We start from the raw sequence: 20,085 nt of genomic DNA, 5'->3' as shown, positions 1-20,085 counted from the left end.
ACATTTCCCCCATCTGAATTCTCAAATGCCATTTATGCATGGGAAGTTTTGCCTTGGATTTTGCCACTCTCTAGATGCTCATTTCCCCCATCCGAATTCTTAAAACTCAACAATAAGCCCCTGTGCAGAGTTCTGAGGATTCAGACGAGGAAAATGGGCAAAACCTCCCGTGCATAAAAGGCTCTGCATGGGGGTGTATTTTTGAGTTTTGAGAATTCGGACGGGGAAAATGTTCATCTAGGGAGCGGCGAATCCAAGGCAAAACCTCCCATGCATAAATGGCCTACCCACTTTCGCGGCCAGAGCCCCGCTCTAGATCGTGGAATGTAAAAGCAATGAAGAGAGCATGTGCAAAGTGTCTTTCCTTCACTGTCGAGGACTCCCCCCACCCCTCCACAAGATCTGAACTTCCAAGGTCATAGCGGACTTGAATCCTGAGGGTCACCATCTTCAATAATTAATTCCTGTTTGGAACAAATGAAGTAATACTCAAGAGAATGCTGTAGAGCATGTGCAGGGTGCCAGCTACCATTTCACATAGCGGCCAACCAGTTTCCACCGAAGGCCAGCAAACAGGGCAAAGAGCCCCCACTAGAACTGGATTATTATCTCTTGGATTTGGAGGCTCCCTTTCGTCAACATAGTCAGTAGCTACTGATGGACCATGAATCTGTTCAACTCTCTTTGGCCATCACTGTAAGGACCCAATCAGACAGGGGCATGCATGTGTGTGCATGTTTCCCCACTTCCTGCCCTTGCTTTTGGTTCCATCACCGAAACCTGGCCTGTCATGTTTACCAGTGGCTTGGAGCACCAGTAAAAGTCTCTCTGTGCGTGTGCGCATACATGCAAGCAGCCTGGTGCGTGGGAGACACTGAATAAAAGTCTGCTTTCTTAAAAAGGAAGCTTTAGGGTTACGGTCATTACTTCACTGACTGGGATATAAGAACTCAGATCTCCATTCCTACTCGTACCTGACGCAGGGAGCTTTAACTCTCAAAAGCTTGAACCCCAAGAATCTTGTTGGTTTCTAAAGTGCTACTGGACTCAAATGCCGCTCTTCTAGTGCAGTCATTACTTCAGCATGCCTCCTCTGGAGGCATAATGTGACAACTTCAATGGGTTGCTCAGATCTTTTAACCCTTCCTGCCTTAGCAGGCTATAAGTTCCTTACCCAATTGTGAATTTGGGAGCCCCACATTTTATTGCCCAGCTCATGTTTGGCAATAGCCATCAATCTTGTCCTTCCTGGCATCTTGGGCAAATGGTTACCTCTTTTCAGGAACTCATCTCCTTGTTGCTGGCAATTTGAACATTTTATGGCCCCTTTCTCTGGGAAAGAGCTTTGAGGGCCCACGATGAGATTCAAAGCACCTTCCATCTCACTGGAATGACAATCACTACATCCACTGGAAGTGGCTCCCACAATTTAATTACCATCGGAGTGCAGGAATACTTCCTTTTGTCTATCTGGAGCTTATTGCCATCAACTTCATTCAGTTCTAGTATTACAGGAGAGGGAGGAAAATGCATGGTTTCCACTGTGCAAATTCACTTTAAGAGAGGTTCTACTATAGGGTGTTAAGAGCCCCATGGCGCAGAGTGGTAAGCTGCAGTACTGCAGTCCAAGCTCTGCTTACGACCTGAGTTCGATCCCAACGGAAGTTGGTTTCAGGTAGCCGCCTCAAGGTTGACTCGGCCTTCCATCCTTCCGAGGTCGGTAAAATGAGTACCCAGCTAGCTGGGGGTAAAGGGAAGACGACTGGGGAAGGCACTGGCAAAAAAACCTGTAAACACAGTCTGCCTAGTAAACGTCAGGATGTGATGTCACCCCATGGGTCAGGAATGACCCGGTGCTTGCACAGGGGACCTTTACCTTAGTATAGGGTAGAGGCAGACAGAATCCAGGAATGTGCACAATGTGACACTCCTGTCCCAGCTAATGGTGCAAAAATGTGTATGATCCTTAATCCCCCCCCCAAAAAAAACCAGGAAATGGAACACAAAGTGAATTATTGAATGTACTGCAGCTGTGGCATCCTGCACAATCTTCTGTAGCGCATTGCATAAAAAACAGCCAGGCAGTATATACCCATCTACTTTTTCTGAATGTGGCTAAACATCAAATTTCTCTGTGCCCAGGTCTATGGGTCCATAGTCATAAACAGATAGTAAAAAAAATAAATGGTGACATATCCTCATTAAAAAACCAACCAACCCAAGATCCATTTTCTAATAGGCTCAGTGCTATAGGACCAAGTTCCAGTTAATGAGATTCACTTCTGCGGTGAAGCGTGGTGTAGTGGTTAAGAGCGGTGGTTTGGAGAACCAGGTTTGATTCCCCACTCCACATGAGCGCCTATTCTGGTGAACTGGATTTGTTTCCCCACTCCTACACACTAAGCCAGCTGAGTGACCTTGGGCAAGTTACAGCTCTGTAGAGCTCTCTCAGCCCCACCTACCTCACAGGGTGTCTGTTGTGGGGAGGGGAAGGGAAGGTGATTGTAAGCTGGTTTGAGTCTCCCTTAAGTGGTAGAGAAAGTTGGCATATAAAAAACCAACTCTTCTTCTATATGCATAAGGTTGGAATATATATAAGTGTATATGAAAGTAGTCTTCTGACTAACATATTAAAGAGAAAATAATATTGTGTTTACGATGTGTTCAGTTAAAATGTAACAGGAATAAGTACTTTATTTTCTCCTTTGGGCATAATAATGCTGTCCAAACATGCATCTTGCCTGGGATTTATGTAAAAAGAATATTTTGTTTCCAAATAATGGCAGCCCCCCCCCCCCCAAGAAAAGAAAATCCCCACACTGCAATAAAGCTTTCCTTTCCCCTTTGGATTCTTGTGTTCATGGTGGATTCAAATTCACTTTTGACTTATCAGACTTTTCCACCAGCAGAGGGGATTCTCTGTGGCCTAATCAATCCCAGCCCCCATTTTAATGTTTCTCTTCCTTTTAGGAGATGTTTGGAAGGTTTCTTGGCTTGGTGGATTGCCTCGTGCTGGTTACGGTTGGAGTTCTGGCTGAAGCCCTTCCCACACAGCCGGCACTTGTAGGGTCTTTCACCTGTGTGGATGCGCTGGTGCTCAATGAGGACAGAGCTGCGTGTAAAACTCTTGCCGCACTTCCCGCAGGTGTAGGGCTTCTCTCCCGTGTGAGTGATACGATGCCGGATGAAATCCGTGCTGCGTGCAAAGCATTTCCCACACTGTGGGCACCTGTAGGGCTTCTCAACCAAGTGCCGCCTGTGGTACTTCAACACCTCTGAACTCCAAGAGAGTTTTTCCCCAGACAACTGAGATCCCCCTCCAGGTCCTAGCTCAGTTCCCAAACCTTCGTCAGTCGTCTTCAGGCTTGCAGGTGGGCTGCTCTGGTCCTCTGTCCTTTGCCGCTTCATTCCCCAACGTGCCGGGATACTCATTTTCTCCTTGCTGTGAGTTCTCTCATGCTGGTTCCGGTTGGAGCTCTGGCTAAACCCTTGCCCACAATGGCTGCATTTATACGGCTTTTCACCTGTATGGATCCTCTGGTGTTCAAGGAGGACTGAACTTCGACTGAAGCTCTTCCCACAGTCCAGGCACAGGTAAGGCCTTTCTCCAGTATGGGTTCTCTGGTGTCTTAAGAGGTCTGTGCTCCTGTGGTAACTTTTCCCGCAATCAGAACATCTGTAGGATTTAGACTTGCCACACAGGGATCCAGTAGGGTCCTTGAACATTCGTTTATGTAAAGCCAGTTGGTCTTCTGCGGGGTCTCGTTGCTGGATCCCTTCCCATTTGGAGACACTCAAGGGTGTCCCATGATGTCCTGTATTTTCTTCCTGCGAACGTTGTGCTTTGTTCTTACTCTCTGCAGGGAGAGACAGAATCCAGGCTGGATTTGTTCCATATGCTGTGAACAGAAGAGAGGTTTGGCCACCAAATTGTTCAGTGCCTGTGTGACGGACAGCTCAAAGCTGATGCCTTATACTGGTCTGAGAACCCTGATTGACAGGGGGTTAAAAAAAGAATTATATTATTGACCTGGGAGAGCGGCAGTTGAGCGTGGCAGTTAGAGGCTGGCCGCTAGGGAGTGGTGAAGGAGATAAAGGTAGGATCAAGGAGGATCCCGAGATAGGGAGGTGAAACTGATAGTCCTTCCCTTTCAAGTGTTAAAGAAGAAAAACTGAAACCTGTTTGTATGTTCCTGCCTCTACATACTTTAGAAATTTTGTGTCAAATAAGCTTCTCTCTCTCAACAATTACAAACACCTGTCAGCAGACCGAAACAGCTACATTCTTGTGACAAACTACCTATTGTATATAGTTATACGAAGTTTCCCTCATTCCTGTTGCCTTTTCACCTGTCAAGTTAAACCCTGAAACCTCTGACAGTCTGACTTGACCATTTCCCCAGAAGAGTAAAATAAAACAGTTTATGTGTTGCATATCGGCGTCTTGTCTGCCATATTCAGATATATACTAATAAAGGGTTTTTCAGTTCCTCGGTTTCCTAGGCTGGGTCAGAATATATCTACATACATTTTATACATCTGGGCGGGGGGAGGGGGCTGGGGAACCGTCATAGCCTGCTTTAAAACAGAGCATAATACCTCCTCCCCATGGGTAAGACACAGCTTCCTCCTTGTGCAGACTCTTGCGTTGGTGATGCGAGACAAGTCTTCCAAGACAAGAATTCTTTCAAAGAAAATGGGGAACAACAAACGCCAGGGAAAAAGGTATCGCTTTTGGGGGTATGAGCTTTCGTGAGCCACAGCTCACTTCTTCAGATACAGCTAGAATGTGAATCCACCTGTCTTTAAGTAGAGGAGAGTGAATTCAGACAAGCATTAGTATGTAAATGTTAACAGTATGTAAATGTGAATAGCAGGCGTGATGGGATTAGGTGTGGTATGCAGAAGCGTCTGTGATGTCCAGGGGAGAGATGGGTGTGGAGAAATCAGCATTGGTAATGAGCCATTCTCCACACCCATCTCTCCCCTGGGCATCACAGACTCTTCTGCCTACCACACCTAATCCCATCACGCCTGCTATTCACATTTGCATACTGTTAAGTACTGTTAACATACATTTACTAATGCTTGTCTGAATTCACTCTCCTCTACTTAAAGACAGATGCTTTCACATTCTAGCTGTATCTGAAGAAGTGAGCTGTGGCTCACGAAAGCTCCTACCCTGCCAGAAAATATTTTTGTTAGTCTTTAAGGTGCTACTGGACTCTTGCCCTTTTCTACATTCAGATACATTCAGATACCTGAAGAAGTGAGCTGTGGCTCACGAAAGCTCCTACCCTGCCAGAAAATATTTTTGTTAGTCTTTAAGGTGCTACTGGACTCTGGCCCTTTTCTACATTCAGATACATTCAGATACCTGAAGAAGTGAGCGGTGGCTCACGAAAGCTCCTACCCTGCCAGAAAATATTTTTGTTAGTCTTTAAGGTGCTACTGGACTCTGGCCCTTTTCTACATTCAGATACATTCAGATACCTGAAGAAGTGAGCGGTGGCTCACGAAAGCTCATCCCCTGCCAGAAAATATTTTTGTTAGTCTTTAAGGTGCTACTGGACTCTTGCCCTTTTCTACATTCAGATACATTCAGATACCTGAAGAAGTGAGCTGTGGCTCACGAAAGCTCCTACCCTGCCAGAAAATATTTTTGTTAGTCTTTAAGGTGCTACTGGACTCTGGCCCTTTTCTACATTCAGATACATTCAGATACCTGAAGAAGTGAGCGGTGGCTCACGAAAGCTCCTACCCTGCCAGAAAATATTTTTGTTAGTCTTTAAGGTGCTACTGGACTCTGGCCCTTTTCTACATTCAGATACATTCAGATACCTGAAGAAGTGAGCGGTGGCTCACGAAAGCTCCTACCCTGCCAGAAAATATTTTTGTTAGTCTTTAAGGTGCTACTGGACTCTGGCCCTTTTCTACATTCAGATACATTCAGATACCTGAAGAAGTGAGCTGTGGCTCACGAAAGCTCCTACCCTGCCAGAAAATATTTTTGTTAGTCTTTAAGGTGCTACTGGACTCTGGCCCTTTTCTACATTCAGATACATTCAGATACCTGAAGAAGTGAGCGGTGGCTCACGAAAGCTCATCCCCTGCCAGAAAATATTTTTGTTAGTCTTTAAGGTGCTACTGGACTCTTGCCCTTTTCTACATTCAGATACATTCAGATACCTGAAGAAGTGAGCTGTGGCTCACGAAAGCTCCTACCCTGCCAGAAAATATTTTTGTTAGTCTTTAAGGTGCTACTGGACTCTGGCCCTTTTCTACATTCAGATACATTCAGATACCTGAAGAAGTGAGCGGTGGCTCACGAAAGCTCATCCCCTGCCAGAAAATATTTTTGTTAGTCTTTAAGGTGCTACTGGACTCTTGCCCTTTTCTACATTCAGATACATTCAGATACCTGAAGAAGTGAGCTGTGGCTCACGAAAGCTCCTACCCTGCCAGAAAATATTTTTGTTAGTCTTTAAGGTGCTACTGGACTCTGGCCCTTTTCTACATTCAGATACATTCAGATACCTGAAGAAGTGAGCTGTGGCTCACGAAAGCTCATACCCTGCCAGAAAATATTTTTGTTAGTCTTTCAGGTGCTGCTGGACTCTTGCCCTTTTCTACTACTGCAGACAGACTAACACGGCTACCCACTGTCACGCATGGAAACCAGATTTTGGGGTCGATTCCTCATTCCACCCTGACCCAAGACCCTCTTTCCACCCGTTCTACATGCTTACCTGGGGTGAGCACCAGCGACCTACCAGCAGGGATGCCGAGAGGCAGGAGCAAATATAAGGAGCCCTCGGCTGGACCTCCAAGCCACAGAGAGGGGCAGGAGGCAGCAGCCGGAAGAGCGCCAGACTCCATAGGAAGAATACGGGAAGAGCTGCGAGACGGAGGAGCAAGGCGGCCGGGGGGGGGGGGGCGGAGGGCAGAGCATCCCGCTCGCAAAGGACTGCGGGAAAGAAGGCTGCGCCCGCACAGATTCCTGGGAGTTGTAGTTTTCTCAAACGGGCGTTTACAAAAGAAAGAATTGGCAAGGAAGGAAAACGCAATGGATTCTGGGCGAAGAGGAGGAATGAATGAGTTCCAGGGATAAAGGAGGTAGTTAATATAAAGCGCATCCATAAAATTAGAAATCAAGAGGGTTTTTGTTTTGTTTTTTTGGGGGCATGATCCCAACCGAATGCGGGCTTTGTTGCAATGCCTCCTCTTGGAATGCTCTGGGTATGTGAAGGTAAGTTTTGAATTTTCCTTACAGGGAAGTAAAAGGCAACGTGCAGGTTACATTCTTTCGGCTGTTCTGCAAAGCTTCTAGCGCCACTTAGAAAAATGCAAACGTTATTTTATTAAAAACGACTTATTAAGAACGATGTAAACATTAAACTGCTCTCCCCCCTCCCTCGCGTGCGCTGTTTGACACTATTTCCCACTTTTATTGCTCCTACACCACAAAATTTGTGTTCAGGCAAGATAGGAAGTTACATTCATTATGTTATGAGCGTTAAAAAAAATACTGTTGGGAGAGACTTCAGCAAACCTAGGAATATGTTGACTCTTCAGTGGCTTTTTCGCCCAGCTTCCCAACAAGGGGGGGTTTGGGAATTTAATACCTGGGAGAAGATTTTGGAACGTCCCTGAATTGGCTTTTCTGCCCCCCCAGGCCTTTTTTTAAAAAGCTTTCCACTTAAACCTTGCAGGGGGTAGGCGTCAGATTTTAAGTACAATAGTGATGAATCCAAGGTTTTATTCCAAAAACTGGAGTAACTTCAAATTGCATGATACAAAGACCTTTCTGAGGTTGGAGGGGCGGAGGGGGGGAGAACCCTTATTATTTAACGCGGATCCCCTTTAAAGTTTCCAGTTTGTGGCCGTCCCTTCAAATGGCGGCGAGCGAACCGGCGTCGCCTGTAATCTGCCCTGATCCAAGATGGCCGCCGACCAACACCTCTTTCTGGATTTCCCCTTCTGCTTCTTGTTTGCCCTTGCCAAAAATGACGGGCTGTTTAACTTCGGCAGTACTGTTTCCCTCACCCAAGATGGCGCTCATCCGCTTTTCTTGCAACGCAACCAGAGCTTTCCCCCCCCCCGCGCACCCGTTTGCCCTCAGCAGACATGGCGGCACTTTAGCCGCCCCACCTTGGCAAAGAAGGCTTTGCCTATTGGGTGCGGCCTAAAGCAAGGTCTACCGCTATTGGTTGAGCTGGTTCCGGAGACGCGTCTGGGAAGGTCGGGCGGCGGCAGGAGAAGGGCAGGGGGAAGAGGACGAGGGAGTTGCTGGTGAGCTGAAGGGCGCAGGGAGGGGGGGTAAGGGTGGGCACGAAATTGGGAGTGCGCTTTCTTTTTTAAAAAAAATTAGTTTTATTTAATCGGGGATGTTTGGAACTTATGTCTGTGCTTCTTTTATTAAGTTTTAAATACAGAGCCTGAAGAAGGTGGGGTTGGAGGTGAGTTACCCCGGGGTTTGGAGGGGGGGTAGAGGATTGCTGTATCCCGGTGGGCATGGAGGAGGATGCTCTCGGCGTATGATGGCGATGGGGCGAAGCAGAGGGGTCGGGTAGAAGGCCCTGCAGTGGGAGAGGATGCTGCTGGCAGCGAGAGAGAAGAAGGAGATGGGAAAACGCGTGGGTGGAAAACTTGGAGGGAAGGTGTTGGAATCGAGGGTCCTCGGTGTGGGGGGTGGAAAAATACTTGGGGGGCACTGGGGGGGAGGGAATGGGGGGGGAGGATACCCAGGGCTTGGAGAGGATGCGAAAGAGGAGCATCGACGGAAGGTTTTAGATCAGGGGTTCTCAACCTTTTTTGCTCCATCCCCCCCCCTTTCGCCATTGTTCAGAATATAATTCCCCCCCCCTCCCAAAATAGTCTGTCTCAAAAGGTGCATTTCAAATAACAGGCACTTTGCTGAATAGTGGACCCAATCCCCCCCTCCCCCGGAATGCTAAAATCTTCCCCCACTGGGGGAATTCCCCCCTTGTTGAGAATCCCTGTTTTAGAGTAAAGGTATTTTGAGTTGCTAATTGAGAGGAGCAAGCGGGTATGTCTGTTGCCTGGGGAAGTAAGGTAGGGCAAAGCGGCAGGATGTATCCTGAGTGCCCCAAATACACCTTACCCCTTGGGGGTAGGTTTCCCTCTTCCGTTTAGTGGGATACACCGCAGGAAAGCTGTGTATTTAGTATGGAGGACGATCGTTTTTAGTGTGAAGGAGCGATTCTGGCCCTACAGTGTTGTTTGTAGCACGAAGGAACAGTTATCCTAATTTTACAAAGCATAGTTGGGTAGAAAGGGATGGGAGGGTGACCCTGGTTGGCTGTAATTTTCTCTGTCCTTGAAATCCTGCTTTTTAACCTTCCTTGGATAGGGGACTATGTCATATCGGTATTCGGCACAGCGCCTAGCACCTTATTCCCACTGAAAGACCAAATAAGAAGACTGGGGGCCATGGCTCAGCGGTAGAGCATCTGCTTGGCATGTAGAAGGTCTCAGGTTCAATCCCCGACATCTCCAGTTAAAGGGACTAGGCAAGTAGGTGATGTGAAAGACCTCTGCCTGAGACCCTGGAAAGCCATGGAGAGGGGCCGTGGCTCAGTGGCAGAGCATCTGCTTGGGATGCAGAAGGTCTCAGGTTCAATCCCCGGAATCTCCAGTTAAAGGGACCAGGCAAGTAGGTGATGTGAAAGACCCCTGCCTGAGACCCTGGAGAGCCATTGCTGGTCTGAGTAGACAATACTGACTTTGAGGGACCAAGGGTCTATTTCAGTATAAGGCAGCTTCATGTGGGGCGGGGGATACTGTTCCAAACTGGAGAGTGAGATTTGAAGGAAGGAAGCATTTGGGTGGAAGAGAGGCTGCGACCCTAAACCTGTTTATTGAGAAGCACCTTTAATTGAAACGAGCTCCTTGAAACGAGCTTCGGAAGCTCATGCTGTAAGAAATGTTGTTAGACTTTAAGGTGCCACCGGACTTTTGTGTTGCTTCGGAGTAGGTGTTATTAGGTGTGGTCTGTAAAGGGTTGTTTACCGAAAGGAGAGACTAATTAGTTTAATTTGCTGTAGACTCATTGAGGGTTGCGACTGCCTGATCTTGCCACTGGTGTCAGCGGCTGCCTCTGCCTGTATGCTTACCGGCCCGTTTATTATGTCTTGGCATGGAGCCTGCTATGACTGCCTGGCTAATTTGGGGTGCCTGGGTTTCTGTCATGTGATGCAAAGAAGCCGCATCCCTGAAATGCCCTTACTTGCTTCCGAGGGTCATGTTTGACTTCTAAGCTGCTTACCCCTAATGTAACAAAAAGGGTAAGGAAAGCTGACCATTTGGAGGATGCTTCTATCATGTGAAGGCTCAAGTTGGCCTGTGTTTCCTTTGGGACCTTTTAAAAGAAGTCTTGCTAGCTTGTTTTCTTCTGTGCTGTGCTGGTGCGTACCTCTTGTGGCTTTTGCATCTCCTGATTTGGTCCTTTAATTCACTGATGCCTGATTAGCTTTGTGCGCTCCACTCTGCTTAATACAATCACCTTTGTGCTGGGAAACCTCCCCCTTGCCCTGTGAGCTTCTAGTTTGGTCGCCCTAGAGAGATCCTGTGGGGAGCGCCTGGTTTTTTCCGTTGTCACTAATGGGCTGTTTGCATGGCAGCTAATGATTTATAATTATCTTCTCTGAGGGGAGGCATAATTATTCCCCCTCATGCCTCTGCACCTTCTTTTCCCTCTGAAGGCTATGTGTATAGCGCTATGGGGGCAGATATGTTTGTGAGCCAACCAGGCCATCAAATGTGATGTTCAGGGGTTGACAAAGAGGCACCTCACAAGAACTGGATACTCCTAACATACCTAATATGTGTTAGGTAACACTATCCTTTTACTAGCTTAGTGTTGAATGTGATTCCCCCCTCCAATTTATAAAAGATGGAACTATAACTGTAATTGTGGATTACAAGAAGAGAGCTGGGGGCTGGATATATTCTAGATTAATCTCAAGTAAAAGAGCATTTTATGTGGATGAGGCAGAGCTGCATCATTGGTCTGTAAGAAGGTGATGACTTGAGTCTGGTTTCTTTTTCTCCCACCGCACCCTGAAGCAGAGAGGTGAGGAATGAAGACTTGGTGGGCCGGCCGCCAAACCCCTGATCCCAGGGGAGTGGGGGCAAGATCTCTGCTTCCTGGAACCAGCCATGGAGTGCCCCCTTTTGGCTGAAGCTTCAGAGGGAGACCCCCAGCCAGGGCCTGCCTGTAAAAAGCAGGTGAGGCGACGAAGAATCATGGTGTACAGGTGAGAGAAGAGTTAGTCTGCCTATAAATTCAAGGGAGGGAGCAGCTGCCGTCGCAGCCTTGAAACTCTGTTATCATTTCACATTTTCAGGCCTGCCCCTGATCCGCAAGGGTCCCCCGCTGTCTGCCGGGAAACCCTGGAGCCAGGCAGCATGCCTTCCCTCGAATGCGGCGATGCAAACAGGTCACCCAGCAAGAAACAACGGCTGCAGCAGGGGCCTCCACCAGTGGTGGAGAGCAACGGAGAAGCTTGTGGCAGACTGGGAGTGATCCTGTGGCATATGGCATCTCCCATGGAGAGGAAACAGCGAAGAGTGCTGGCTGTGGATCTGGAGGACTTCTCCACAACTCAAGTGCCTGTGAGTAGGATGCTGTAGAGTAGTGGCTGGGATATCGGGTGGACTGTGATAAAACAGGGGACCTCAAGCGAATAAGGATGAAGGAAGCGGTTTCGTAGCTCCCTCCCCGTGGCCTCTGCAGAGGGAATCCTGCCCTGTCCCAGAACCGCCGCGGCAAAACCTTCTGGGGCTTGCTCCTTCGTTTGCGCACTGCAGGATTCACCTTATAAATCTGTTTCAAACACCCTAGGCTGTCTCAAAATTCTCCGTATACTGCCGACTCAGCTGTGGCTGCCAGTGGATAGGAACTCCCTGCCCACTTCTCAAGAGTTAATACAGGAGTGAAGGCACAGGTTCCCGAGTCTGCCCATAATATGTCACTCCCAAGATGTGCTGTGCTGCCCAGTTAGGAGAATGGGGCTCTGTGGTATATGGTGCTCTTCTATTTGGTGGAGGAACACTCAGCCTGCTTTTGTGTAACCCAGTGGTTCCCAAAGTGGGCAGTACCACCCCCTGGGGGGGGGTGGGATTACCTAGGGGGGCACTAAGAGGCAAGGGGGCAGCATGTGTTGTTCACTAATTTACAATAGATCAAGCTATGACACCATGCTGGCAAATTTGGTGGAAACTATCGGAATCTTTTTTTCCAGACAGCTGGTACTGCTGGATCAAGTTCATCAATTTTGTTGAATAAATTTCAACTAAAATTTTTTAACTTGATTTTGAAAAATCAAAATTTTGAAAAATGTGTTTTGAACTTTCATTGTTATTATCTTCTTTAGTGAGTCATGTAATCCCCTATTTTGAACAATGCTTTTTATAGGGTAGGGGGCACTGGGGTTGAGTTTGTGGAACCAAAGGGGCGGTGGCCCGAAAAGTTTGGAAACCACTAGTGTAACCCAAAAGCTGGATTTGTCCCCACAAGTCACTTCTTGGGATGGAGAAAGGGAAGGAGAGCAGGCCCCTGATTTTACCTGTTCCAAAGGTGTTTGAAAGTTGGAGGGATGTCTCGCTTTCCCCAGGAAGCCCCGCAAGGGTGCTCACCTGTGCAGAGATCACCTGGGTCCCCCTGTGGAAATCCCCTCCCATCCACCAATATGAATGAAGTTGGATCTTCCTGGCGGGCAAAGGGTCAACACGGCACTGTCTCCAGGTGAGCAAGGACCCAAGAGACCAGAGGAGAGGACTGGGGCTTGGGCACCTAACTTGAAACCCTCTTGTCTTTTGCTTCTCCCTGCCCCCAGGTCGTCTCCTCCTAAGGGGCACACTTTGTCCTGTCAAGAGCCTCAGGAGAGGCTGGCTCACGCTTGCCAGAAGCCGTGGCCCCAGAGGCTGCCTCCCTCTCAAGGCCACGAGTTGGAGCGCCTGCAAGCCAAAAGGCAACGCCTCCAGAAGACGGAACCCCTAGCAAATGGCAGCGAGGGGACCAAGGCACTGGAGAAGGCCCGTCAGCAGATCCTGGCCATCAGCCTAGAAGACCATTCTGTGGGCCAAGCCAGAGTGAGTTGGGAGGGGACTGGGGAGGAGGGGAAATGGGTTGAGGGAGCGGGAGGGCAGTGGCCTGGTTCCAAGTTTCAGTTCAGACGTCTCTTCTTGCTGGCAGGAGGACGGTGCTGGCAAGGAGCCGCTGGAGACCTTACTGTGCCCCTGTAGGTGAGTGCGCCTTCACAAAACAAACCGAGGCTCGAAGTTGGCCGTGCCACCTTTCCCCAACAGGGCAGTGCAGATTGATGAAGCGAGAAAACACACCGGCATCCAGGGCTTCAGCATCGATGCCTTTCGTTACCATCTGATGCTCCCTTGTGGTGTAAAGGGATGGTCTCTTCGGCCACCTTGTCTCCCAACAGCACCTTGGTTCTCGAGGAGCCAAAGGCTGCCCATCACTTTCCCTGTGTTTTTGCTCTTTCGCAGTAGCCATCAAGTGACTTTGCCTCACCAAACACCCGCTGTCAACGTGGAAAAGGCTGCCCTTCCTGATAAACATGAGAAACATCAGACAGGTAAGAGGGGGATCTTTGGATTTGCCTCTATGTTCTGTTAGTCTGTTCTTATGTGCAAGGTGGCACTTTGGGGTTGGGCGAGTGTTGAGGAAGATTTTTGTAGGGAGCCAGCATGGTGTAGTGGTTAAGAGAGGTGGTTTGGAGCGGTGGACTCTGATCTGGAGGACTGGGTTTGATTCCCCACTCCTCAACATGGGCGGCGGAGGCTAATCTGGTGGACTGGATTTGTTTCCCCAGTCCCACACATGAAGCCAGCTGGGTAACTTTGGGCAAGTTACAGTTCTATTAAGAGCTCTCTCAGCCCCACCTACCTCACAGGGTTTCCGTTGTGGGGAGGGAAAGGGAAGGCGATTGTAAGCCGGTTTGAGTTTCCCTTAAGTGGTGGAGAAAATCGGCATATAAAAACCAACTCTTCTTCTTCTTGTATCTAGGTTTCCTGGGTTATACATGCTTCCTACAGAAATTTGCAACCTCTTTAAAAACAAAATTACAAAAACCCTTGACTCTCACAATCAAAATGTGTGTGAAAAATTTGCAACTTTAAAAACAACAAACGTGGGCTCCCGCAATCAAAATGAGTGTGAGCCAATTTTGCGGACCTCAACCTAAAAGTGCAGTTTGGGTTCACTTTGCATCAGTGCATGTGGCAGAGGAGGTCAGTTGATCACGCACAACTCTGCCAAGAGGTACGAAGTGTGCAAAGAAGGTGCTGTGGGATTTGTGAGTCAAGCAACTGCATGCAGGCAAAGGAGAAAGATGCACTGAGCCATGAGGATTAAGAGGAATGATAATGTTAGTGAATGACCATCCATTTTGGGCTTTTCCCTTTTTCCTGCTCTTCCTCCCATCAGGTGCCCCTTCTGAAACAGCTGAACCGCCCTCCTCCTGGCCACCTTCAGTGACAGCTCTGTTACGTCCGTCAGTGGTCCCTAGTTTCCGGCACTGGGGCCTGGCCCCCGTCTTCCAGAGCATGCGGTCCAAGCTGGAGGCTTTCGCCGACATCTTCCTTAGTCCGTCCAAGCCCTCCCTTCCATCCGCCGAGGGGGTGCCCTCCTTGCCACCGTGTCCCCAGGAAATAGAGGATCGGGCAGCTGCCCAGCCAGGAACTCCGCGCCGAAGAGTCAACATCGAAGTCAAAATTGCTATTTCAGAGCCACGCCCCCGGAAGAGGACTTGCCACCAGGAAGAGAAGGAAGAGGAGGAGGCGGCGGAGGCAGGCAACCTGGTGGTGAGCGGGCGTCCCCCGATCCACCAGTGGCGCCTGAGCGAAGGGGATCCGGCTCCCCAGCCCCGCCTGGGACGCAGCTACTCTTGCCCTGATTTTCCGGGGGCCCATTCTTGGCGAGCCTCCCCTACATTTCTTTCCCTGCCTGCGCAGCTGCGACGGCGACGGCACACTGTGTGCAGCCTGGAGGTATCCCGAGAGCTGGGCTGTCCCGCCCTGCCCTGTCTACGCAAGGAGGTGTATCCCTTCAGTCCACCCCCCCGGCGCCTCTTGATCAGTCCCTCTGTGCACACTCCCCGTCGTGATGGTTCCTCCTGCTCCTCCCCTGTGCCTTCCTTCTGCCTTGAATCCAACCCAGTTCATTCCAGGTAAAACCTCTTTTTCCCTTCCTTTACCCTTGCTTGCTGTTCCTTGGGGGTCTTGTAGAGCTCCGCTTTTTAAAGCCTGCTTAAAAACCTCCAGGGAAGGAGAGCTCACCACCTCCCAAAAGTTCTTCCTAATGTTTAGACAGAAACTCTTTTGATCTAATTTCAACCCGTTGGCCGACCTCCTGGGGCAACAGAAAACAACTTGGTACCATCCTTGGGAATGTCTAGGACATGCTTCCCCACTTGTACCATTTCTCCTCTGCCTTTGTAGGGACCTTTCCCCTTCTGATGACGGACAGAGAATACCCAGTGTTGGCCTGAACGTGGCTAATTCAGAGATGCTCACATCGGAGCAGATGATGCTTTCAGAGTCCGAGATGAAGGTCAGTCACACTGGGGAGGTGCTTGAGTGGCTGTAGAAGAAGGCTTTATTTGGGGGGGCAGATTTATTATTATTTTGCATGAACGTGCCTTGTAGCTCACTTCTCTCTCTCCAGGGTTCCCAAGAAACCACAGCAGGAAAAGTCTCCTGCATAAGGATCCGTAGGACGCCTGCCAGGCAGCAGGCAAACCTCACACCTATGGGGCTTCCCCGGCCTGTCAGGTGAGAATGTCTACAGGAGGGTTAAGATGGAAGGGGCAGGGCTTTGCTGGTCATGGAAGAGAGGTGGGGTTTTGAAATGAAACGACGAGGCCTGGGAAGAATTGTGTTCCACAGAGCTTGGTTTAGTAGTTAAGAACAGTGGTTTGGAGCGGAGGACTCTGATCTGGAGAACTGGGTTTGATTCCCCACTCCTCCACAGGAGCGGCGGAGGCTAATCTGATGAACTGGGTTGGTTTCCCCACCCCTACACATGAAGCCAGCTGGGTGACCTTGGGCTAGTCACAGTTCTCTGAGAGCTCTCTCAGCCCCACCTACCTCACAGGGTAGGTGGGGCTCTGTTGTGGGGAAGGGAAGGTGGTTGGTTGATTGTACACCGGTTTGATTCTTCCTTAAGTGGTAGAGAAAGTCGGAATATAAAAACCAACTCTTCTTCTTGGAAAAGAGATGGGATCTGGCAGGGTATAGGCTTGGGGCAGATGTGCATATAGTGGGGCCGAGGGTGATGGTCAAGAGAGAAACGGAGGCAAAAACAAATGGCTGTCTACCAGTTTTAGAGCTGCTCACCTGGGTTTCAATTAAACGTGGATGAAGGTGGGATCCCTCCTTTTATTATTGACTAGGATGCTCCACCCTTGCTTACTGCACTCGCCAAAACCATCGCTTGCTACGCTTGCAATATTAACAGTAGTTTGAATGATGAATGAAGAAGAGTTGTTTTTTATGTTGACTTTCTCTACCACTTAAGGCAAAATCAAACCGGCTTACAATCGCCTTCCCTTCCCCACAACAGACACCCAGTGAGGTAGGTGGGGCTGAGAGAGCTCAAAGAGAGCTGTGACTGGCCCAGGGTCACCCAGCTGGCTTCATGTGTAGGAGTGGGGAAATAAATCCAGTTCACCAGATTAGCCTCTGCCGCTCCTGTGGAGGAGTGGGGAATCAAACCCGGTTCTCCAGATCAGAACCCACCTCTCTTAACCGCTCCAGCACGCTGGCTCTCCATTACACCTAGCTCTCTAATAGAGACCAGTAACAAGGACTCTCAAGTACTGTAGTTCATGGGTTACAGATGAGCGTTTCTGAGAGCTCTGGATAATGTGAATTGCAAACGGGGAAGGCGTTGGAGCCAAGGCTCCTGGCATCTTCAGAAGGTACTGGAGGAATGAGACCTTGTAGAGCAAGACTGAACGTAAGCTGAGAGCCATGGGAAGTGTGAGCTTGGAGGGCAAGAGAATGCTGTCTTGGCATACAGCGGAATTAGGCATCCATTCCCCTGCTTTGAAGAGTATGCTGTTTTTGGCACTGGGCAAAGGATCCTCTGGATGATGAGTTTTTGTTTCTCTTTTTAACAGGCTAAACAAAAAGGAATTCAGCTTAGAGGAGATCTACACAAACAAAAACTATCGTACACCCACGGAGAAGAGGTGAGGTCTTCAGAGGTCGCAAGGCTTCTGCCCTTTCCCCAGACACTGAGGCTTTCAATAAGACTGTTGTCTGTGCACGGACACACACTGTCAGCCTGAAAGAGAGCCAGCGTGGTGTAGTGGTTAAGAGCGGTGGTTTGGAGCGGTGGAGTCTGATCTGGAGAACCGGGTTTGATTCCCCACTCCTCCACATGAGCGGCGGAAGCTAATCTGGTGAACTGGATTTGTTTCCCCACTCCTACACATGAAGCAAGCTGGGTGACCTTGGGCAAGTCACATTCTCTCAGCCCCACCTACCTCACAGGGTGTCTGTTGTGGGGAGGGGAAGGGAAGGTGATTGTCAGCCGGTTTGATTCTCCCTTAATTGGGAGAGAAAGTCGGCATATAAAAAACCAACTCCCCCTCCTCCTCCTCCTCTTCTTCTGCCAAATAGTGGTTGGCCTGGAACCCAGAACTCTCCTTCAGGAACTAAAAGCAGTGAACACTAATTTTATAATCTAAGTATGTTCTGTGAATCTGCAAAATGTATGCCAAAAAAGGGATGGGGGAGATACAGGGGACTAGGATTTAGACAAAAGTTGTAAAAACCGTTATCTAATTTCTGAGCCTCTAGTATATTGGCAAGTACAGGTAAGGAAGGGTGTTACTGTTTGAGAACCAGCATTTCCGAACAGAGATGGTATTAAAATAATATGTGGCATTCTGGATTCTTCCAAGGCTTTTTATCCCGACACCTTCCAAACTTCTTTCATGCTTAACTCTTCTTTGTGCCATTGTTCGATGTAGTTGGTATATTCTGATTTCTAAAGCAACCCAAGTGTTGTAACCAGAGCCTTACACATATTGTGTCTATATGGTTGCATAACTTATTCCAGACACAGCATTTCAGGAGGGCATTTTGTAGCTGATCTTCACTTATTGGTCCTTTATACAGACCAGGCTAGCCTTGAGCTAGAGTCTCTCAGAGATTCCCTGCCTCTTACCTGATGTGCCTATACCCACAGGTCATTTGAGACCATCTTTGAGGTGCCACTGGAGCGTAATGGGGCGCTCGTCTTCACCAGCCAACGCAAGCTAAAGAGAGCCATGGAGTTCCGGGAGGGAGGCCTTCCCCGCAAACCACGCAAAACCCGTTCCCGAGGGGGGCACCGAGCAGGGGGACGGAGGGTTCAGCCACGGCCGCCTGAGCTGGAGGAGATGTTGCGGCAGCGGCTGGCAGAGCTGGACGCCTTGTCTGAGGAAGAAGAATGCTGAGCTGCACAGATCTGGCAGCTGTAAAGAGGAAAGGGTAGCCACCTTAGGATCCTTTGCACTCCTGTCCACCCCGCCCCCCAGAAGTACAGCTTCTCCGAACTAGTTTCTTTCAAACAGCCATCACCACTCCTGGTGTCACCTGTCTTCATTCTCCATCCTGAAAATTGGTCTTCTGTTACTGCTGCCTCATCCTCTGTGGATCCGAGATCATACGCAAAACATGGACACTATGCCTATGAAAACTGGGTTTTGGTGTCACTCAGTGCTGCCTGGCCAATCACCAAGCTGCCTGCTTTGGCATCGTGTCATGCCTCTCTCACTCAGCTCTTTGGTTCACCAAGTGAAAGAGGAAGAATGTTTGTGGTGTCATGAACCTGCCCCCTCTCTTTGCTCTTCATACGCACAATTAGGCTGCTGGTGCCTCTCGTTGCTTGGCGGGGTGTGGTGGAGAGATCTATTCCATCCAGCGCCCTACATCAATTGTGTCATCTGCCAGGAAGTGATGTGCCTGACCAGGTGGGGAACAAGTACCCACTCTGGGGTTTCTGTCTCCCCAAAAACAAAACATGAATGTAAGGCAATTTCCGGGTCTATTGGTTGGAAAGTCCAAAGGAACACGTTAAGAAAAAGCAGCAGGCTTGTTATGGGACAGGAAATGAAACAGACAAAGGGAAGAGGTGCCAAGTCTGAAAAAGGAGAATACGTCCATGCTGGGTGGCAAAACTTACAGTCTACAAACAGCTGAGAACCTTGCAAAGTTAGTTTGGGTCTTCCATTTAGGATCAGGACCTCACTGATTCCCAGTTCATGTTGACTTTCTGGGAAGGTGTGCAGTTGGGTGCGAGTTGTTTTTGGTTTGCATTTTTGTATTAATCTATATTTCTAATAAACATTTTGGCTTAAAAAGTAAGTATATTCCAAGTTTCTTCTCTTTATCGGCATTGTCGTGTTCTCAGAGTGTGGGGCCAGGGGAGACACAGCGTGGGCGACTGGCTCATTCGGTCTTTCGGCAAATACATTGAGAAGAGAATGGAAACCAGCTGTAAACCACAGGTGTTGAACAACTGAGCTGCTGCCCCAAGGTTGCCTCCTTTCAGGAATGTTAAACAGTAAAATGAGAAACCAGGGCACTGCTGGACAAATGACAAGTCAGACATACTGTGGTATGAATTTTTTGTTTTTATATGACTGACACTGCAGTATGACGATAGGTAATCCAAATAGGATGCAGTTTATCCTAGTCCTACAAGTTGAACTTCTGACTTTTTAAAATCCTTTCTGGGACATTAATGCAATCCAAGTATATGCATGCTGTGGCCACCTTCGTTCCTGTAGTTACTACTGTGGTAGAGTAACTTACCTCATTGGACTATGAGTTTGTTCTTAAACTTTCCTGCCTAATACACAGTGTGGCAATCCCTCAGAAGCTGCCTTATGGTTGTAGTTTCTTGGGCAGGAAGTTGGACTAGATGACCCAGGTGGTCATTTTCAACTCTGAGATTATATAGAATAAATACTGCATGGCCTTTGTTCCAGTAGGTCTTGGCCAAAGCTTTTTAAAACTCCACTGATCAGCAAGTGAGGGGAACAGTAGCAT

General features: G+C 48.7%; 1 protein-coding gene across 1 annotated transcript; it reads left to right on the top strand.

The window, feature by feature from the left end:
- The first annotated feature begins 11,166 nt into the window (after positions 1 to 11,166).
- Positions 11,167 to 18,548, top strand: PRR14 (proline rich 14). The gene is made up of 11 exons (XM_056863013.1): positions 11,167 to 11,279; positions 11,370 to 11,637; positions 12,639 to 12,769; positions 12,861 to 13,116; positions 13,220 to 13,269; positions 13,528 to 13,616; positions 14,468 to 15,209; positions 15,481 to 15,592; positions 15,707 to 15,813; positions 17,163 to 17,234; positions 18,239 to 18,548. Exons 1-11 carry the CDS (start codon positions 11,182 to 11,184, stop codon positions 18,486 to 18,488), a joined length of 2,175 nt encoding a protein of 724 aa, XP_056718991.1. The 5' UTR covers positions 11,167 to 11,181; the 3' UTR covers positions 18,489 to 18,548.
- The last annotated feature ends 1,537 nt before the right edge of the window (positions 18,549 to 20,085 follow it).

Source organism: Euleptes europaea, chromosome 18 (assembly GCF_029931775.1).
Source record: "Euleptes europaea isolate rEulEur1 chromosome 18, rEulEur1.hap1, whole genome shotgun sequence".
NCBI lineage: Eukaryota > Metazoa > Chordata > Lepidosauria > Squamata > Sphaerodactylidae > Euleptes > Euleptes europaea.
This window is presented reverse-complemented; position numbering and strand designations above follow the sequence as displayed.